We start from the raw sequence: 21,587 nt of genomic DNA, 5'->3' as shown, positions 1-21,587 counted from the left end.
ATTTTTCAATATCTGCAAATCAACCAGTGTGATAGACCACATTAATAACTAAAAGAATAAAATCCATATGATTATCTCTATAGATGCAGAAAAAGCTTTTGACAAAATTCAATATCCATTTATGATAAAACTCCTCAGAAAATAAATATAGAGAGAACATACCTCAACATAATAAAGGCCATATATGACAAACCTACAGCTAACATCATACTCAACGATGAAAGGCTAAAAGCATTTCCTCTAAGATCAGGAACAAGACAAGGATGTCCCTCTTGCAACTTTTATTCAACATAGTTTTGGAAGTTCTAGCCATTGCAATCAGAGAAGAAAAAGAAATAAAAGGAATCTAAATTAGAAAAGAAGAAGTAAAACTGTCACTGTTTGCAGATGACATGATATTATACATAGAAAATCCTAATAGATGCTACCAGAAAACTACCAGAGCTCATCAACGAATTTGGCAAAGTTGCAGGATACAAAACTAATACACAGAAATCTGTTGCATTTCTATACACTAACAATGAGAGATCAGAAAGAGAAATTTTAAAATGATCCCATTTACCATCACCTCAAGAAGAATAAAATACCTAGGAATAAACCTACCTAAGGAGGCAAAAGACTGTACTCTGAAAACTATAAGATACTGATGAAAGAAACTGAAGATGATACAAACAGATGGAAGGTTATACCATTATACCATGTTCTTGTACTGGACGAATCAATAGTGTAAAAATGACAATAATCACCCAAGGCAATCTACAGAGTCAATACAATCCCTATCAAATTACCAATGGCATTTTTCACAGAACTAGAACAAAATGTCTTAAAATTTGTATGGAAACACAAAAGAACCCGAATAGCCAAAGCAATCCTGAGAAAGAAAAACGGAGCTGGAGGAATCAGGCTCTCTGACTTCACACTATACTACAAAGCTACAGTCATCAAAACAGCATTGTACTGGCACAAAAAGAGAAATAACAGATCAATGGAACAGGCTAGAAAGCCCAGAAATAAACCCATACATCTATGGTCAATTAATGTAAAACAAAGGAAGCAAGAATATACAATGGAAAAGAGACTGTCTAGTCAATAACTGGTGCTGGGAAAACTGGACAGCTACATGTAAAAGAATGAAACTAGAAGATTTTCTTACACCATACACAAAAATAAACTCAAAATGGATTAAAGACCTAAATGTAAGGCCAGACACTATAAAACTCTTAGAGGAAAACATAGGCAGAGCACTCTATGACATAAATCACAGCAGATCCTTTTTGACCCACCTCCTAGAGAAATGGAAATAAAAAGAAAAGTAAACAAATGGGACCTAATGAAACTTAAAAGCTTTTGCACAGCAAAGGAAACCATAAACAAGATGAAAAGACAGCCCTCAGAATGGGAGAAAATATTTGCAAATGAAGCAAATGACAAAGGATTAATCTCCAAAATTTACAAGCAGCTCATGCAGCTCAATATCAAAAAAAACAAACAACCCAATCCAAAAATGGGCAGAAGACCTAAATAGACATTTCTCCAAAGAAGATATACAGATTGCTAACAAACACATGAAAGAATGCTCAACATCATTAATCATTAGAGTAATGCAAATCAAAACTACAATGAGATATCATCTCACACTGGTCAGAATGGCCATCATCAAAAAATCTACAAACAATAAATGCTGAAGAGGGTGTGGAGAAAAGAGAACCCTCTTGCACTGTTGGTGGGAATGTAAATTGATACAACCACTATGGAGAACAGTATGGAGGTTCCTTAAAAAACTAAAAATAGAACTACCATATGACCCAGCAATCCCACTACTGGGCATATACCCTGAGGAAACCATAATTCAAAAAGAGTCATGTACCACAATGTTCATTGCAGCTCTATTTACAATAGCCAGGACATGGAAGCAACCTAAGTGTCCATGAACAGATGAATGGATAAAGAAGATGTGGCACATATATATAATGGAATATTACTCTGCCATAAAAAGGAACAAAATTGAGTTATTTGTAGTGAGGTGGATGGACCTAGAGTCTGTCATACAGAGTGAAGTAAGTCAGAAAGAGAAAAACAAATACCATATGCTAACACATATATATGGAATCTAAGAAAAAAAAAATGGTCATGAAGAACCTAGGGGCAAGACGGGAATAAAGACACAGACCTACTAGAGAATGGACTTGAGGACACGGGAAGGGGGAAGGGTAAGCTGCGACGAAGTGAGAGAGTGGCATGGACATACATACACTACCAAACGTAAAATAGATAGCTAGTAGGAAGCAGCCGCATAGCACAGGGAGATCAGCTTGGTGCTTTGTGACCACCTAGAGGGGTGGGATAGGGAGGGTGGGAGGGAGGGAGACCAAGAGGGAAGAGATATGGGAACATATGTATATGTATCACTCATCACTTTGTTATAAAGCAGAAACTAACACACCATTGTAAAGCAATTATACTCCAATAAAGGTGTTAAAAATAATAAAAAAATTAAAAAAATAAAAGAACAAACTTCTTAAGAATAAATTTAAGCAAGCATATGTAAGATCTGTACTCTGAAAACTACAAAACATGGCTGAAAGAAATTAAAAACCTAAATTAATGGCAAAACATCTCATGTTCATGGATTCTTATACTTAATATTCTTAAAGTGGCAAGATTCCCCAAAGTCGTCTACAGATTCAATGCAATCCTTATCAAAATCTCATCTTGGACCTTCCTGGTGGCGCAGTGGTTAGGAACCTGCCTGTCAATGCAGGGGACATGGGTTTGAGCCCTGGTCTGGGAAGATCCCACATGCTGCGGAGCAACTAAGCTTGTGCACCACAACTACTGAGCCCGTGCACCACAACTACTGAAGCCCGCAGGCCTAGAGCCCGTGCTCCACAACAAAGAGAAGCCACCACAATGAGAAGCCCACGCACCGCAACAAAGAGTAGCCCCCACTTGCCACAACTAGAGAAAGCCCGCGTGCAGCAACGAAGACCCAACGCAGCCAAAAAAATAAAACAAATAATTAATTAATTAATTAAAAAAATTATAAAATCTCAACAGCCTTTTTGTGCAGAAATAGGAAAGCTAACATAAAATTCATAAGGCCTTGCAAGGGACTTGCTGTAGAACACAGTTTAGCAGTTTCAAAATAAGTTAAACACAGAATTATCACATTATCCATCAATTTCACTCCCAGGAAAGAACTGAAAATAGGTCTTCAAACAAAAACTTGTACGTGAATGCTCACAGCAGCACTGTTCTCAATAACCAAACATGGAGTCACCCCCAAATGCCCATCAAAATGATGGATAAACAAAAGGTAGTATATACATACAATGGAATATTTATTCAGTCATAAAAGGGATGAAGTAGTAATACAAGCTACATCATGGATGGGTCTTGAAAACATGATCAGTGAAAGAAGCCACCCACAAAAGGCTTCATGATTCCATTTACATGAGCTGTCTGGAAAAGGCAAATCCATAAACAGAAAACAGATTAGCAGTTGCTAGGGGCTGAGGGGAATGGGGAGTAACTGCTTATTAAGCTATAGTACTGCTTATTAAGGGTATGGGTTTTCCTTTTGGTGTGATGGAAATATTCTGGAAGTAAGTGGTGTTTATGGTTGCATAACATCATGAATGTACAAAATGCCACTAAATTCTACACTTTTAAATGGTTAAAATGTGAATTTCATGTTATATGTATTTTGCCACAATTAAAATAGGGGAATCCCTTGCCATATTCTACAAAGATTTATATTCTGCCCAGTCCTCAGTATTGTCACATAGCCTGCCTCATCCTAATAACCAGCCTAGGTCACCCTGGTCTACCCAGACTTGTCCCTTCTTTGAACAACCATGAGTCCTAATGCTGCTCTAATTCATTTGAATTATTTATCACATATTTTCTTTCGACATCTCAACTTTTCCCCTGGATTAGACAAAAATCATTCACTTTATTCCTACCACTTCTTTATGCAACTGCAAGACGGTCACTAGAAGGTTCACAATGTCACTGGACATCCCTGGTGGCGTAGTGGTTACGAATCTGCCTGCCAATGCAGGGGAGACGGGTTCGAGCCCTGGTCCGGGAAGATCCCACAGGCTGCGGAGCAATTAAGCCCGTGCGCCACAACTACTGAGCCTGCGTGCCGCAACGAAGAGTAGCCCCCACTCGCTGCAACTAGAAAAAGCCCGCGTGCAGCAACGATGACCCAACGCAGCCAAAAATTAAAGAAAAAAAAGGTTCACAATGTCACCTAATGAAGTCTATCAAAAAACTTTTTTATGGCCCAGTTTCACAAGTCAGTAAGATCACAGGATCTGCATTTACCTACATGGCACCTTTGTCCTACTGTTGATCTGCTGTTCTATATCAGAAGTCAGCAAGCCTTTTCAGTAAATGTCCACATAGTAAACATTTTAGGCCTGTGAGCTACACAGTCTCTGTCACAACCACTCAACTCTGCCCTTGTAATTTGACGGCAGCCACGGCCATAAATGAATGAGCATGGCTGTGTCCCAATAAAACTTTACAGACACTGAGATTTGAATTTCATACAATTTTCACATCACAGACTATTACTCTTGATTTGTTTCTCAATCACCTAAAAATTCTTAGTTTGTGGGCCATAAAAAAACAGGGAGCATGCCACATTTGGCCCATGGACTGCAATTTGCTGACTTCTGTTCTATATTTTTCCTGATGTTAACATATCTATTTCTACTATTTCATATGAATGTATAGATATTTTATAAACCTCAAATAATCAGTGTTAAGCAAAACTGTGCATAAATTAAACGACTCACCTGGGATGTGATCATTTTCTGCTGCTCCTGGAAGAATGTAGCGAACTGAGGGGGCACACCTGAGAAAGAAGGAAAGCTCATGAGTGACATCACCTGCCTAGAAAGCTCCACATAGCAGCTGGCAAAACACCTCAAAATGGGAGACACCTTGAGAAGGAGCAGAAAGGATAACAGTGAGGGAGGGAAGCACTCGGCGTCCATGCATACTCTGGGATGATTATGTAATGTTTGGACAAGCTAGTTTTCAAATGTAAAAACATTTGTTTTCTGCTGATTTGTCAACAATGTATGCTGTAACACAGAAAAAATATAAACAACACATTAAACTAATTAAGCCAATTAGGAAAAGCCAAGGAACAGAACACAATGCTTTCATTAAAACTGATGCTGAGCAAAAATATTCAGCACAAAAATTTGTAATGTTCATTACAAACCAGAGAATCTCAACAAGGTTCTGAAAAAAAGGATGGGGTATTTTTGGAAGGAAAAAAGGGCTGGTCTTTTTTGGAAGGAAAAAAAAGGGTTTACTCTTAAATTGGTTTCAGGTCTCAGAAGTATTTTTTAATTAAAAAAAACCAAACCAAACTGGTTTTGACTTATCTGTTGTTAAAGCAGAAAAGACCTGCCTAGACCATCAAGAGACTCCATGTCTCCTCTTGATTCTGCCATAACAAAATGTAGAATTGTAACCACTTAACACTTTTGACTCACTTCTTGCCCACTCCAACCCAACTCCATCTTTTAAGTAAAGCAGAAATAGACCTGTCTTTAGTCCAAGTCTTAACAACCTGTCTTGCAGTACCATCTCTGATTCTGTAAGATCGGGATAGAGGGGGCATCAGTATATCTCTAGTTGTGCTGAGTGTGGGAACAGCTCAGAGCTCAGAAAGAGTGGAGTAAAGAGTGAAGGGAGGAAGAAGGTAATTCCCTCCCCTGTGGCTGATCAGCTCTTCCCTCCATACGATGCCTTCACAACTCCCCAAGAAGCAGTATCTTCTGTTCCTTTTGTCTTGTCCTCCTATCCCAACCACAGCTTACAACTCTCTGGAAAGTTGGCCCAAGGTTTCCACCATCACCCAGTCTGTGACAGTCTGCATATGACATTGGTTCCGGCAGGAGGACCCAAATTGCTTCCGGCTGAGCAACAAGCGTCTTTGCACCTGGGCTCTGGATCTCTACTGAGGTCTCAGGCGAACTGATTGTCCTACCGGGACAATTCCCGCTCCCGGGAATCCCCCTTCCTACCTCACAAAAGCCGCTTTGTTGCAAGAAAGGTGGAACCTAAACCAGTTGGAATATTCATCCAAGATCGAAAGCTCCTGGATCTTAAGCAGGACCTCCTGTAAAAAGCAAACTGGTGCTACTGAGGGCACAGGCAAAGCTGGAGGGAGTCAGAGGGGCCTGGACGCCTCCATTTATGTTCACAGGTTCTTTAGAAACAAGAAGAAATCCCCCAAAACCAATGCTGCATTCACTTCAACATTATTTCCTTCAGGGGTTAGGGTACTCAAGCTGCTTACTGCTGCGACCCACTCATGCTCAGATTTTATGCTGGGCAGAGAACGAGGCATGGGATCTATCCTTGCTCCTGCCCCTGCTCCCTTCGCCACTTTGAATTTCTATCCCGTCTTGGAGCCTCACTGTTAGAAAGGGGACGCGACGCTGACCACAGGTGGTTGGGAGGATTCAGCGAGATCCTGAGTGGAAAAGAACAAGGGTCTCCGCTGAGAAGAAAAGTGCGCATCTACTGACAGCCAAAGGCCAGTTTCCGCGCGGTCTTACCGAGGCCTCAAACGGCAGGGCACCTTGGAGATGAGAAAATTAAGCGCTGGGACGTGCAGGTTCTCATCAGGTGCACAAAAACGGGGCCAGATTTACACCGAATCTGGAGACAAAGCCGCTTCCTCTTTCACTCCCCTCTGGCCTGGAGCTTCTTGTTCCCCCGGTGCTCCACAGCAGCGTCCTGCTCGCCAGCTGCCCGGCCCGCAGCCGCCAGAGGCTCCGCAACCATCTCCTCGCGAGACATCGGCCGCGGAACGGGAACACGCCCGGCATCCGGGGCCGGGGGGTGGGGGGGAGGGGGGAGGAGGCAGTGCACATGCGCAGAAGGCCCACAGTGACAGCCCCGTCCTGTGCCAGAAAGCTGCGCACGGTACATTTCCTGAAAGCCTTAGAGCCACCTCAATTAGAAAAGGCTCTGCGATGGAAATAAACTTATGGTTACTAAAGGGGAAGGGGGGAGGGATAAATTAGGAGTTCGGGATTACTATATGTAAAATAAACAAGGACCTACTGTATAGCATAGGGGAATAATATTCAGTTTCTTGTAATAACCTATAATGGAAAAGAATCTGAAAGTATTTTTATGTGTATGTATATAGATTATATATAACTGAAGTTCTGTATACACACACACACACACACACACACACACACACGACTGAATCATTTGCTGTGCACCTGAAACTAACACAACACTAAATCAAGTATACTTCCTTCAATTAAAAAAAAAAAGGGTCTGTGACTCTGGGCACATTGAGTAAAATTGCCAGATTTAGCAAATACAAGCCATGAGACATACTTTTATTCGTTGTTCATCTGAAATAAATTTTAAGTATCTAAATTACATATCTTTCATTAACTATTTTCCTGATATATATTGGCTCTCCTTAACAGTTCCTTGCAGAATTGAGTTACAGAATTTCTTCCAGAGACTGTTACATTGCTCCATTTTCATTATAACATATCTCCTACAGTAGTAACATCTCACTTACTTCATCCTTTGTCCACTGGACATTCATTAATGTGAAAAGACATTCAACTTTAGCGTTCTAAGCAGATATAATGGCATAAAGTTAACTCTAGGAATTGCTCTTCAGATTTGATTTGTTGAAACACATAATACCATTATTCATGGCAGAACTTGCCTTTTCCATTCTTCAGGATTACGATGGATCTTTTTTTTTTTTAATTAATTTATTTATTTTTGGCTGTGTTGGGTCTTCGTTTCTGTGCGAGGGCTTTCTCTAGTTGCGGCTAGCAGGGGCCACTCTTCATCGTGGTGTGCGAGCCCCCCACTGTCACGGCCTCTCTTGTTGCGGGGCACAGGCTCCAGAGGCGCAGGCTCAGTAATTGTGGCTCACGGGCCTAGTTGCTCCACGGCATGTGGGATCCTCCCAGACCAGGGCTCAAATCCGTGTCCCCTGCATTGGCAGGCAGATTCTCAACCACTGCGCCGCCAGGGACGCCCTACGATGGATCTCTTGATTAACAAGTTTTTAACATGCTGTCCACTGATAAAAGAAAATTTTGTCAATTTTTTCCTTTCCTTTTTAACACTACACATGATAATTCCACTTGTCCTCATGCTATAAGAGCAGTTTAGTAACATCCATGTAAAAGAATCAAATTCTTCAAGAGATGAAACTCATTTCAAAATAGTCATGGCGAGTACAATAATGATTATCCACAAGTCGAAATTTATTTTCCTATTCCTATTATTCCATAAGTCACGTTTTCCCTTTTAAAAACAGTCTGACATGAAGATTTCACTAAGTTCCATTAAACAGTGGAATATTTCACTAACACTTTTTGCTCTTCTTTCAATTTCCATAATCCTATTGCTAAAAAGATATTGAAATCTATGAACAAGAAATAAGCAAACTAACTTCATTCAATGGAATATTTAAAAGGTTAAACAAGAATTGGGAGCCTTTTCTTGCGAATTAAAATATTATTTCAGTGCTTTAAATAAACTGAGAACTCTTCCAGCTGTGTTTGTTAAAGAGAGTCAATGAGTTTCTGAATGCAAGAGAAATGAAGAATACTGAATGCCAATAAAAAAATCACAAAATCCTTTAATCACTCAATTCAAATAGTATAAATGCTGAAGTAAGAGAACTTCATGACAATTACTTCAACATCAATAGAAAGAACATCAGAAGCTATTTGAACAGCAAGCATTGTGCAGAATATGGGCAGCACAGTCAACATCTTCCACAGAATCATTCATGCTTCGTTTAACCTTGGAATAAACATGTCTGCACCTTTATGCAAACATCCACCAAAATTTGTATTTTTATTACCTCAACCGAAAGCAATGTAGAAGCAAGGGGAAAATATGTATTTTCTGCATTGTAATTGCTTGCATCCACAGCGATGATGCTAAAAAAAAAAAAAAAAAGGAAAAAGATGAGTCATTTAGAACATTGATAATCTCTGTAATCATAAGTGAAGCTATTATTTTTGTTGTTGTTGCAGTGGACTTTATTCTGGCACTTGCAATTTTTTTTTTAAAGGTTTTTAATTTTTGGCTGCGTTGGGTCTTTGTTGCTGTGCGCGGGCTTTCTCTAGTTGCAGTGGGTCTTTGTTGCTGTGCTTGGGCTTTCTCTAGTTGCGGCGAGCGTGGGCTGCTCTTCGTTGCAGTGCGCCGGCTTCTCATTGCGGTGGCTTCTCTTGTTGAAGAGCACGGGCTCTAGGCGCCCGGGCTTCAGGAGTTGTGGCTCCCGGGCTCTGGAGCACAGGCTCAGTAGTTGTGGCACACGGGCTTAGTTGCTCCGCAGCGTGTGGGATCTTCCCGGACCAGGGCTCGAACCCGTGTCCCCTGCATTGGCAGGCGGATTCTTAACCACTGCACCACCAGGGAAGCCCTGGCACTTGAAAGTTTGATTACAACTCTGGAATTAGAAAATACTCTGGCAGCAGCACATTCAGTCATTTGAGCTGAAAGACTGGTGATAATGTATGGTGTGGAGGGTATTTACAGCTTCCACTGCAATTACTATATCTCAATCTGAATTCCTATTAATCAAAAAATTTATTTTCTCTCTTTCTATAGTACTAGCTGAAGAAATTATACATCTCTTATGCTTAGCTGTTATTATATGCCGGTTTATATCTTACTCACTACATTTTTTTTTCTTTTTTTCTTTTTTTCTTTTTTTTTTTTTTTTTGCCTTTTGGCCACACTGCGTGGCTTGTGGGATCTTAGTTCCCCAACCAAGGATTGAACCCATACCCTTGGCAGTGAAAGCATGGAGTCCTAACCACTGGACCACCAGGGAATTCCCACTACCATTTTTACATACTGTAAAAAATCTTCAAAGGGAATTTTTCCTTGCTTAATAAATTTCCACTTTTCAGAAAATTCATCGTAAAATTTACACTTGCATTTTGGCGTTTTAGCATTCACATGTACACAAATAAAAAACAGATAATAGCAACCACTGCAAAAATTGAAATGATTGAACTTGATAATCCTATGACACATTAATGTGTCTGTCATTCACACGTCTGAACTCACAACTAACCACAAATGGGTTGAACCACTGAAAGCACTGTGAATTTGCAATAGTGGCATCAGCCTTAGCTTTCAAATTTTTTGTTAAGAGTATAAGACCTTTTGTGTACTGATAATCAGCAGCACTTAGGAGATATAATTGATTAGTATTTTATAATTTTGTATTAATTGGACCACATCCTTAGTTTGCGGGGGGAGTTCGAAACAGATATTCCTTTCCCCTCTTTCATTAAACACTGGGCCATTGGTCTCCAGGGATGGGCCCTCATATCTTATATCACTGGGTCTGGGATCAAACTGTGACAACAGCACGGTGGAGAACAGCAGAGGATTTTGCAACAACATAACATTTGTGGGGAGCCATGGTCTCTGTAGGGTGGGTGCCCTCAAACTGATCATCACTAGGTCCTTCCAATGTAAGGATGCCTAGCCAGGTAGCATCCTGCTACCTAATGAGACAGGCTAGTATGTCTTTTGCATACAAGGAAAATAAGGGAGAATATTGGAGCAGCCCCTACCTACAGATCAAGCTCGCCAGGTGAGGGTGGGAGGGTAACTGTTCCCATCCCTTTAGGGAACCTTTGCTCAGTATGATAGCCAATTACCCTAAGCACCCCTGGAGACCGCATCCAGACTAGGTGCATCACAACACATAGGGACCAAGTGGGGACCTCTTTGCTCAGACTACAGCACCCTAAGCTCAGGGTGGGCTCAGCTTTCTGAGCTCTGACACAATTGGACTGGATAACGAGAAAAACCCAACAGACACAACACTACGCAGTGGCCGCTAAAGCACAAGTATGTCAACAGCCAGCAGAGCCTTCCCAAGCATTATTTGCTGTCAGTTGGATCCAGTTCATAAGCCAAAAGCCGTCTGGAGACATGTCATCTTCATCTGTCACTGAACCACCCTGCTCAATGCACCAATTGTTTTAAGACGTACCTGGGATTTGTTTTAATCAGGTATGATAAAATGATAGACATGGAGACAACTGCCTTTGAAAGAAGACTTCATGACTTATAATGTTCAAGAGGAGGGGACACACCACACCACGCAGGGCCACATGGGGAAACACCAGTCAAGAGACAGAAGACATGAAGAGAAATCATGAACAAAAAGCCTCTCTTACTACAGTGGTGGTGATAAACTATAGTAACCTAACTATACTATGTTAGGTGGGGAAGTGCCCTATTGGGAGGCAAAACACAGATGGTGGGGTTTTTATGCACCTGTGGAAACACAGGGATGGTATGTATGCCAACATCTTTAGCCATTAACTTGGCCCATGATTTCAAGATGCTAAACCACCAATTACAAAATATCAAAAATGACTATTACATTAATACATCATACTAACAGAATAAACTCATATTGTTATCTCATTTAATAATATATGATTATCTCAATAGATGCAGGAAAGCATTCAACAAAATCCAGCACCCTTTCATGATACAAGACAGAACAAACTAGGAATAGAATGGAATTGCCTCAACCTAATAAATGCCATTTTTGAAAAACCCACAGCTAACATCATATTTGATGATGGAAGATTGAATGCTTTCCTCCTAAGATCAGGAACAAGACAAAGATGTTTAAAACAAAATCTTCCAATTCAGAAAACCTCTCCACATAGGTAGAAGGAAAGAAAAATCATTTCCTAGGCCCAACATGATGCATTGATTTGTTTCACTTGGTGTGCTTGCCCAGCATGGTGTGAAACTGCCACTCTCTGCCATACCCCTTTTCTTTCAAAGGGCACATCATGACCAAATCAGGTGTCTTTTCCCCAAGGAGCTCCACAGCTACTCCATCCAGAGTACAGCATATGGTAGCCTTTTAGTTGCACAACAGGTCTCTCCCCAATAGGTTTATAGAAGAATGAGGAGAAAGTAAGAACATGCATTCCCAAGTTAGAGGACCTATCTGCATGGGAACTGTGGAGGAAACGGAACAAGTAGGAGACTGATGCAAAATACCAACAATCTGTAACGATCTGCCGCCAGATGGAAAATGAGAAATTTCTGAGGAAACTGCAGAATAAGTAGCACCAGACTTTATTAGAACAGGCAGAGATTAGCCTGAGGGAAAGTTACTGACACATATGGTTCACCAGTTCCCACCTCTGAGATTCTCACAATCTGCCCATTTTGAGCCATTTGCCAAGTATTTCCTGGCTGAAGGTTTTGTTCTTCTAGGTCCTGCTGATTCTCCTGTCCCTGCAATCCCTGCCTCCTCCAGAGTCTCTCTCTACAGTCCCCTCTTCCGGATCCCTTCACAGGCTGACTACAGTAGGGAGTATTCCCTTTAGTAAGGAGTTCTAACTGAGCAGCCAACACAGAAATCTTTAATTTCTTTTTTTTCACTTTCTCTAGATTATCCCCAAAGTGAGTAGCTGCTGCTCAGATTTGACTAACAGTCTGTCCTTGCCATCCTCCCACTTTTCCTTAATTTGGATTTGGACAGTTGGCTAGAGAGTCAAAACAAACGTTGCTAAAACCAGAGCATATTTTGACCTGACCCCAGGTTCACACCAGGGAATTTTGAGAAAGCCTCAACAAACCACTGACGGAAATCAGTGGGGGGACTCACATGTCTTCTGGGTACACTGCTGCAACATCTCCCAGCTCAACTTCAGTGGAAAGGCTTCAAGTACAGCTGTTAGCAACCTTCTCAAAGAGTTCGTAACTTCCTTAGTTACTCCGTAGTTATGAGGGGTGAAGTGGCAGACAGTCAGCTTCCCCTGGCCACCACACCCCTTTATGTAGTCATCTTCCAGACCCTAATGCGACTGCTCTATCAAAGGAGCAAAATCTGCTAATTACAGAATTCCACGCAGCTGCTGGTTGCTGAATTCTATGCAATAATCAGTATACATTCCCATGTGTGGGCTGTAAATTGAAAACACGCTGAGGTGTACGTCTGCAAAGTTCTGGGGCATGGGGAAAAGAAGCCTTTAAGTGGTAACATCAGCTGGTGAGAAAGGCACTTGAATTACCCAGGAGCCCTGGGTGGCTTCTCAATGGCATCAGCTGTGCTGGTGATCCAAATAGGACGGGCTGGTTTCCTTCACGTTGAGACAAGAAAAATATGAATCATGTGGGCACTTTGGTTTCCCTTCCTGTGTTTACATTAATTAGTTGAACACCTTGTTTGCCTTTTTTCCAAGTGACTAGTACAGCTAGTCTCCATATGTTGCCTTCCTATGCAGACTCTTTTATCCAAGCTCTTAATCTTTCCATGATTCTCCCTTTATCATTTGCACCTTCCTAGCTATGTGTGGATAATAAGGGACTACTGAAGGGGTCCCTTGGCTTGAAGACAAAGAAAAGAATTTTAGTATTGAATAAGCATAAAACCAGAATGTGATGTGCATTACAGGCAATCTGCTGAGAGATTGCAAAGACAGAGAGAAATCTCACCCTTTTATAAAGCCAAGCAAGTACAACTCATTACATACATGTTCTCAAGATAAACAATAACTAGTCCTTAAGTAAGAGGACTTGACAGTACCATTTATTGCGCATAGTTCACCCAAAATTCGTCTGGTAATTGGGATGACCATCTGTGTTAATTGTCTTTATAAAAGGAAAAACAAGCTTCTCATATCTTTATGACAGGAGGCAGTTTTGCAACTTGGAGCAAGGCACCCATTGAAGTTAGGCTCCCACCCTCCCCCAGAACTGGGAAAAAGGAGTGCTACCTCCCTGGAAGTATTTCAGAGATGGCTCTGAGGCTCCTTGAGAAAGATACTGTAGGGGTGTAAAACTGACAAGAGGTTTTTTTAAAGGTTCATATTCATCTCAAAGGGATAAAGAATTTACAAGTTTACAAAAGAAAACGCTCTACGAAAAAGAAGGGGGGATGTCTCTTCCATTATTTTTAACAGAGAATAATAATCCTCTTATTTTTCATTTCTATTTGCCCTTATACCACTCTCACCACTTCTAGTTAATATTGTACTGAAGGTCTTACGGCAATTAGGAAAGAAGATGCAACAAAAGGCATACAGATGGGAAATAAAGAGGTAATGCTATTGCTATATGCAGATGGCATGACCTTGTATATAGAAAATGCTTAGAAACCCACTGAAAAATATTAGAATAAATGAGTTCAGCAAAGTTACAGGACACAAGATCAATATATATATATCAATTGATCTTGTATACACTAGCAATGAGCAATCCAAAAACAAAATTAAGAAAACAAACTCATTTGCAATAGCATCAAAAGAAAACAATTCTTAGGAGTGAATTTAACAAAAGGAGTGTAACATTTCTACAAAGAAAACTGAAAGACCTGTACAAGGCTTGCCTGATGAAAAGTTCACTGAAGGATTTTTAAAGATCTAAATAAATGGAAAATCGGCAAGACGGCAAAAATAAGATTCCAGCCCTCTCTCTCCCTAGAAACACCAATTTAACAACAATCCATGGATGAAAACCAATATATGTAATACATTATGGAAGTCCCAGAAGGACAAGAGAAAAAGAGCAGAAATATACTTGCATGTCAAAAGGTGAAAAATAAATCTGAAAAAATTCAGGGGAATTTTACCTTAGTGAAATTTCTAGGGGTTCAGTGGTGTGGAGCATGTCAAGATATCCCTTCTATACATGCTTAAACTGTTAGTGGCAGATAGGGATGCTGTTTGGAGCCTTTGGTAAGCTCACTTCTTGTGAGCCAATTCCTTAAAATCAATCAATCAATTAATCCATCTCTCTGGAGTTTATGCATATTTAATTTAAGTATGCCTATTTTAAAAGAGGATGGGGTCATTTAATTTTCTTCTACGTTTATAGGCAATTATACCTCTATCATTAAATTACACGTCAATATCAGTTAGGGTCACTTTATTTGAAAGTAACTCTAACAGTCAAGAAACCGTTAAATAAATGTGCATGCACTCATGTAATTCCATATATGTGATCTTATAAAATCCACTTGGAATGAAGATACCTCAGACTCCTCAGCTTCTGTTCTATAGATAGCAGAGACGGTGAAGTTACATTGAAGGGCTGCAGTTAATAGAGGGAGGCAGAATTGAAGAAAATGAAAAAAATTTTTTTGCTCTCAAGCATCAGACTGATAAGAAGAAAGTGTGGAAGGAAGATGAATAAAACAAAGCTCAGCACATACTCTCTGCACTTTGGTTCCCAGTGGAAACTATTATTACATCCTGCTCTTTTCAAAAGAATAAAAGTTCAAAGTCTTCTTGATATAAGATACCTACTCCCTGATCTGTCTCTATCTCATACCAAACACCCAAATGTCTACTCAATCTTACTCATTATGCCTCTTGCCTTTCTCTTATTTAGAGCCCTTCCACACCACCATTTCCTCATACTAGGCATTCATCACTTCTCATCTAAACTATTATAAAGGACTCCTTCCTGGTTTCCCTTCCTCACCTGAACTTCAATTCATCCTGTATATTCAATTTTTAAAAATCTCTTTTTTACTAAATAAAACACACATACAGAAAACTGTACAAATATACAGCATAAATAAATGTTATTAGGCAAACATCCTAGTAATCACCACTAGGTCAAGAAATAGAACCTTACCAGCCACCCTAAAAATCTTTCCCTTGCCCAATTTACCTCTCCCCATAGTAATACCATCTTGAATTTTAGAGTCATTCTTTGTTTCTTTACAGCATGTGTTATCTCTAAGTGTGCATCTCTAGAATTATAGTTTAGTCTTTCCCATTTAAAAAAGCAAAAAAATAAGAACTGATTATGGCTTTCAATTTTTTTTCTTACAGATTTCCTTCTATATCTTTCTGTTCTTTTCAATTTGGCTTTGAAAAACCTGGGGCATCTGACATGGTGCAGTCCAGATTTTGCTGCTTACACATTCATGGTGCAGTCACTGTGTTCCTTTGTGTTTCCTCTGTATTCCATGCAAACTGGCTGCTGGATTGACAGGCCTAATCATGCTGAGGGTGATCCCTTTAACAAGACCATATGCAGTGTGTGTTCTTTCACCATGAGGCATATAATTAACTAGTAGTCTCTCTTTGTGATGTAACAACTGATGATGCCATTAATTCACTGGAGGAGGCAAAATAATGATGTCTTAATTCTATCATTACATTTTTATAAACAGACTTTAAGTTTAGAATAATTTTATAGAAAAGAGAAGATAGTACAGCGAGTCCCCATATAACTCACACTATCTAGCTCCCAATATTATTAACATTTTATATCAGTATGGCATATTTGTTACAATTAATGAACCAATATTGATCAATTACTATTAACTAACATCTACACTTTACTCAGATTTCCTTGGTTTTCATCTAATGTCGTCTTCTGTTCCAGGACTCCACCCAGAGTATCACATTACATTTGGTTGTCATGTCAACTTAAGCATTTCTTGGCTATGACAGTTTCTCAGACTTTCCTTGTTTTGTATGAACTTCACAGTTTTAAGATGTACTGGTCAGGTGCTTTTCAGTATGCCTCTTAGCTGAAATTTGAAATTTTTCTTAAGATTAAACTGTGGTTGTGGGATTTGGGGAGGAAAAGCACATAAAGTCCCACTTTCATCACATCAGACCAGAGGTACACACCATCAACATGACTTACCACTGCTGATACTGACCTTGATCACTTGTCCAGTTTCTCCATGGTTGTTATATTTTTTATTTATTTATTTTGGCCGTGTTGGGTCTTCGTTTCTATGCGAGGGCTTTCTCTAGTTGTGGCAAGCGGAGGCCACTCTTCATCGCGGTGCGCGGGCCTTTCACTGTCACGGCCTCTCTTGTTGCAGGGCACAGGCTCCAGACGCCCAAGCTCAGTAGCTGTGGCTCATGGGCCTAGTTGCTCCGCGGCACGTGGGATCTTCCCAGACAAGGGCTCGAACCCGTGTCCCCTGCATTGGCAGGCATATTCTCAACCACTGCGCCACCAGGGAAGCCCCCATGGTTGTTATATTTTTATGTCCTTCTTTCCATACGGTACACTTTAGAAGTAACCATGCACAGCCACAGGAATGGGGAGTTATGCTCTTCTTCCTTGGTGGCAATCTACATAAACTATTTGGAATTTTACATAGGAGCTCTATTCTCCCCCATTTATTCAATAATTTGTATCAGTATGATTGGCTCCTGTGGTCCTTTGACATATCCTCATCAAGGTGGTATTTTTTTGTTTGAGCACTTCCTTAATTCTGGTACTATAAGATGCTCCAGGCTTCGTCTATTTATTTCCTGCCCAAGTCCTACAATCAGCAACTTCTCCAAGAAGCCCTGGTTCCTTTTATGGGAATATGGTTTTAGAAACCAAGATCTGGGCACTGCATGTACATACTGCTATTAGGGTTTTGGTGTTTTTATAGTCTCTCACATGACAGAGCAAGGGAATATTTTGTGTATACTAACGTGTATATAAGCCTATTTATATAATTCTCATATATAACCATATGTATCTATATTAAACAAACATGAGTTCATACTGATGATTCCAACTCTAATCCAGAGTACCACATGGATCATTCCAGCCTCTTCTTGCTGATATGCAACATTCCAATGCAATAGTGATAAACCTGGCTCCCTCATCTACCATCCACTTACTTAACTGTTCCATTCCAGTATAAATCAGAATTGATAACCTGTACCCCATGGAAAACAACTTTATCACCTAGAGTACTTATGTGCAGTTTCTTTTGTCTTGAGGCTAACAGTCTCATTTCCAAAGTTACTTAGCAACTTTTCCACCCACCTCCTTCAGGGAAGTTGTTACATAGATTCTCTTGTCATAGTCTGCAATACTTCCTGGTATTCCTTGAACTCAATGATTTTTAAATTTGCCTACATTAAGGCTCCCTATTTGTGCTGTAAACTTCTGTGGGTTTGGACAAATGCATAATGTCATGTATCTATCACTATGGTATCACACAGAATAATAAATAGCTTCACCAATCAGGAAAAAATATTCTGTGCTTCATCTATTTAACCCCCCCCAACCTCCCCCTAAAGGTCTTGCAAATACTGATCTTTTTACTATCTCTATAGTTTTGCCTCTTCCAAGGTCATATAATATGAATCATACATTGTACAGCCCTTTCAGACGGGCTTCTTTCACTAAGCAATATGCATTTAAGATTCCTCCATGACTTTTAGTGACTTAACACCTTGCTTCTTATCAATGAATAATATTCCATAGTATAGATGTACCACAGTTTGCTTATCCATTCACCTACTGAAGCCTATCGTGGTTACTTCCAATTTTGGGAAATAAACCTGCTATAAATATTCATATGCAGGCTTCTGTGTGAATCTAAATTTTCAAATAAGTTGAGTAATTACCCAGGAGAGCAATGGCTGAATTGTACGATAAGACTATGTTTACTTCTGTAAGACATTGCCAAAGTTTGCAAATATCTTCAACCTCAATTTACAGTAAGAAATACATTTAAATTCATGAACCAATACAAACATTCGTTCAACATTTTTAAAAATTTATTTATTTTGGCTGCATAGGGTCTTAGTTGCGGCACGCGGGATCTTCGTTGAGGCACGCAGGATCTTAGGTTTCAGCGTGCGGGCTCTTCATTGCGATGCACGGGTTTTCTCTAGTTGTGGCGAGCAGCCTCCAGGGCGCATGGGCTCTGTAGATGTGGTGCGCGAGGTTCCAGAGCGCGTGGGCTCTGCTGTTTGCGGCACGCAGCCTCTCTAGTTGAGGCGTACGAGCTCAGTAGTTGCGGCACGCAGGCTTAGTTGCCCCGCGGCATGTGGGATCTCTGTTCCCTAACCAGGGATTGAACCCGTGTCCCCTGCACTGGAAGGCAGATTCTTTACCACTGGACCACCAGGGAAGCCCCTCACTCACTGAATATTAACAATGTGCCAGTTTTAGGCACTGGATTCACAGTAGTGTGTAAAATAGATAAAACTCCCAGTTCTGATGGAGTTTATATTTTAGTGAGGGACTATAAAATAATAAAGAGACTAAGTAAAATATTTTGTATGCTAAATGATACCCTGGCAAAAAACTAAAGTATTAAAGTGGGATAAAGAGTTTACAGAAAACGAAAAACTATGGCAACAATAAAAAAATCAGGAGTTGGGGTGGAGATGGAAGGATGAAAAGGCAGAGTGCGGAGGACTTTTAGGGCAGTGAAAATACTCAGTATACCATAATGATGGATAAATGTTATCAATACATTTGCCCAAACCATAGGATGTACAATACCAAGAGTGAACTGCAATGTAAACGATGGACTTTTACGATGTGTCAATGTAGGCTCATCAATTATAACATACACACCACTCTGGTGCGGGATGTCGGTAACAGGGGAGGCTGTGCGTGTGTGGGAAATGGGAACTCTCTGTACCTTCCCCTCAATTTTGCTATGAACCTGAAACCGCTCTAAAAAGATTGTCTCAGTTTTTTTTTTTTAAGAAAAAGCTGCCAGAAGACTGATTCAATCTTTAGTACACACATGTACTAGTCTACTAAGGCTGCTGCCTTAGTCATTCAGGCTGCTATAACAAAATACCACAGACTAGATAGCTTATAAACAACAGAAATTTATTTTGCACAGCTCTGGAGGCTGGGAAGTCCAAGATTAATGCATAAGTATGGTTGCATTCTGATGAGAACTGTCTTCCTGGTTAATAGACAGCAATTTCTCGCTGTGTCTTCACATGGTGGAAAGGCTGGGGATCCCATTCATGAGGGCTCCACTCTCCAGACATAATCACTTCCCAAATGCCCCACCTTCTAATGCCCTCACACTGGAGATTAGATTTCAACATATGAATTAGGGTGGTGGGACACAAACGTTCAGCTGCCGTAACAAAATACCACCACAGACTAGGTGACTCAACTGAAATTTATTTGGCTCAGTTTTGGAAGCTGGAAGTCCAAGGTCAAGGTGTTGGTAGATTTGTTTTCTCCTGAGGCCTCTTTCCTTGGCTTGCAAATGGCCTTCTCGCTGTGTCCCTGCATGGCCTTTTCTTTGTGCAATGATCGTCCCTGGGTCTCCTCCTTTTAAGGACTCCAGTCATGTTGGATTAGGGCCCCACCCTTATGACCTCATTTAACTTTCTCTCTTTAAGGGCTCTACCTCCAAAACAGTCACATTAGGATGGATCTGGGGGAAAACCACTTTAGTCCAGATAACATATAACTGACTATAAATATTTTTCATAAAACAGTACTAACCTATATCTATAATGAATTCTGATATTATGTTTTACTTCTTTAAAAATATTACCTCTGATTCCCTGATTTCACAGTTCCTTCATAGGCCAATGTGGCTGCTTTGTAATGTGTTACCTAGGCGAGGCTGAATTACATTTCCCAGAATTCCTTTTCCTGTATGTTTCCCATGGGGTGGACCATAAAAGAGATTCTTGTGCAAGACTTGGAGGGCATAAGTGATGTAACGGCCATTTTGTATCTCACACATGCGATTGCTGATCTACTGACCACCTCATTGGCATGAGACACCTCTAGGACTATGTTCCACATGGATCCTTCAGCTCCTCCGATGCACACACCAGGTATGTGTGATTACCTCAGTGACTAAGGGACCAAGCTTCTGTAGGACACCACACCATCAAGGTCAGAGGCAATGAGAACTGACTCCAGTTTTAACCCATCCTCGTCGGCGCTACTCATGGTTGTGAGTTCTCATTTGTTTTTGCTCTCTTCCACATCACATCCACCTTCCTTTCCTTGTTGTCTGCCTTGTGGACTTCAAGTGCCTTCATCAGACATGAAGACAACAACCTTACAGAGACTGCTTAACCAGTTCCCACAGCTGTAGAAAGCCAAAGCCCTGTAATAAATCCCTTTAGACATACACACTCTTCTTATGGTTCTATGTCTCTAATTAAATCCTTCCTGAATCATAAATTTGTACCAAATTGGGTCTGGCTTTTCTGAACTGGGTCTGGTTTTTCTTAATTAGATTGTTATCTGACTAGAGTCAGATTTAAAGCCATTAAAGATCCTGTTTCAGTTGTAAAGGGGCACTGATAGTCCATGACATGCAGTGGCAATGCAGACACTCAAATTATTACCTTTAGATACCTGTAATCCAGTGCCTATAGAAAGCAAGGCTCTGGGAAATCAAGTATTTTCTCCCCTAGATACTTTAGTGAGCACAAGGAGTATAATGGAACTGGTTGTTACTTCTAAATGTGCTGGAGAACTTTGGGGAAAGAAGATGAGAAGCTCAGGGATTTAAATTCCCAGCTCAACATCCACAAAGGGACCTTAAAGCTTCAATGATAATCTTGAAAGCACCTCATCCCCTAAAGCTGAAGGGCTGAGATTTATGAAAGGAAACCCAGTGACAAATCTGTTGGGTAGCTTAATTACTATGTAAACTGAATTTCCAACCTCACACGGCCTCATTAAAAGTTAGGGCACTGACTGGTAGGGAGTAGAATCCTGAAAACTGGGATGGGGAGATGCTGAGATCCTCAATGCCTACAAATGCTTTCAGTATATCTGTTAACCCC

At 40.5% G+C, this 21,587-nt stretch overlaps 1 protein-coding gene across 1 annotated transcript in view; it reads right to left on the bottom strand.

Annotated features, from left to right (window-relative positions):
* ZNF37A (zinc finger protein 37A) overlaps window positions 1-6,817 on the bottom strand; it is a 50,336-nt gene extending 43,519 nt beyond the window's left edge. Inside the window, exons 1-2 of the mRNA XM_059900200.1 lie at window positions 6,591-6,817; window positions 4,809-4,867 (exon numbers count right to left, since the gene is read on the bottom strand). Coding sequence (XP_059756183.1) covers window positions 4,809-4,823 — 15 coding nt within the window. The 5' untranslated portion in view covers window positions 4,824-4,867; window positions 6,591-6,817. The remainder of the gene's footprint in view (window positions 1-4,808; window positions 4,868-6,590) is intronic.
* Between the last annotated feature and the right edge of the window lie 14,770 nt (window positions 6,818-21,587).

The sequence above is a fragment of the Balaenoptera ricei genome, chromosome 16 (assembly GCF_028023285.1).
Source record: "Balaenoptera ricei isolate mBalRic1 chromosome 16, mBalRic1.hap2, whole genome shotgun sequence".
Classification (NCBI taxonomy): domain Eukaryota; kingdom Metazoa; phylum Chordata; class Mammalia; order Artiodactyla; family Balaenopteridae; genus Balaenoptera; species Balaenoptera ricei.
This window is presented reverse-complemented; position numbering and strand designations above follow the sequence as displayed.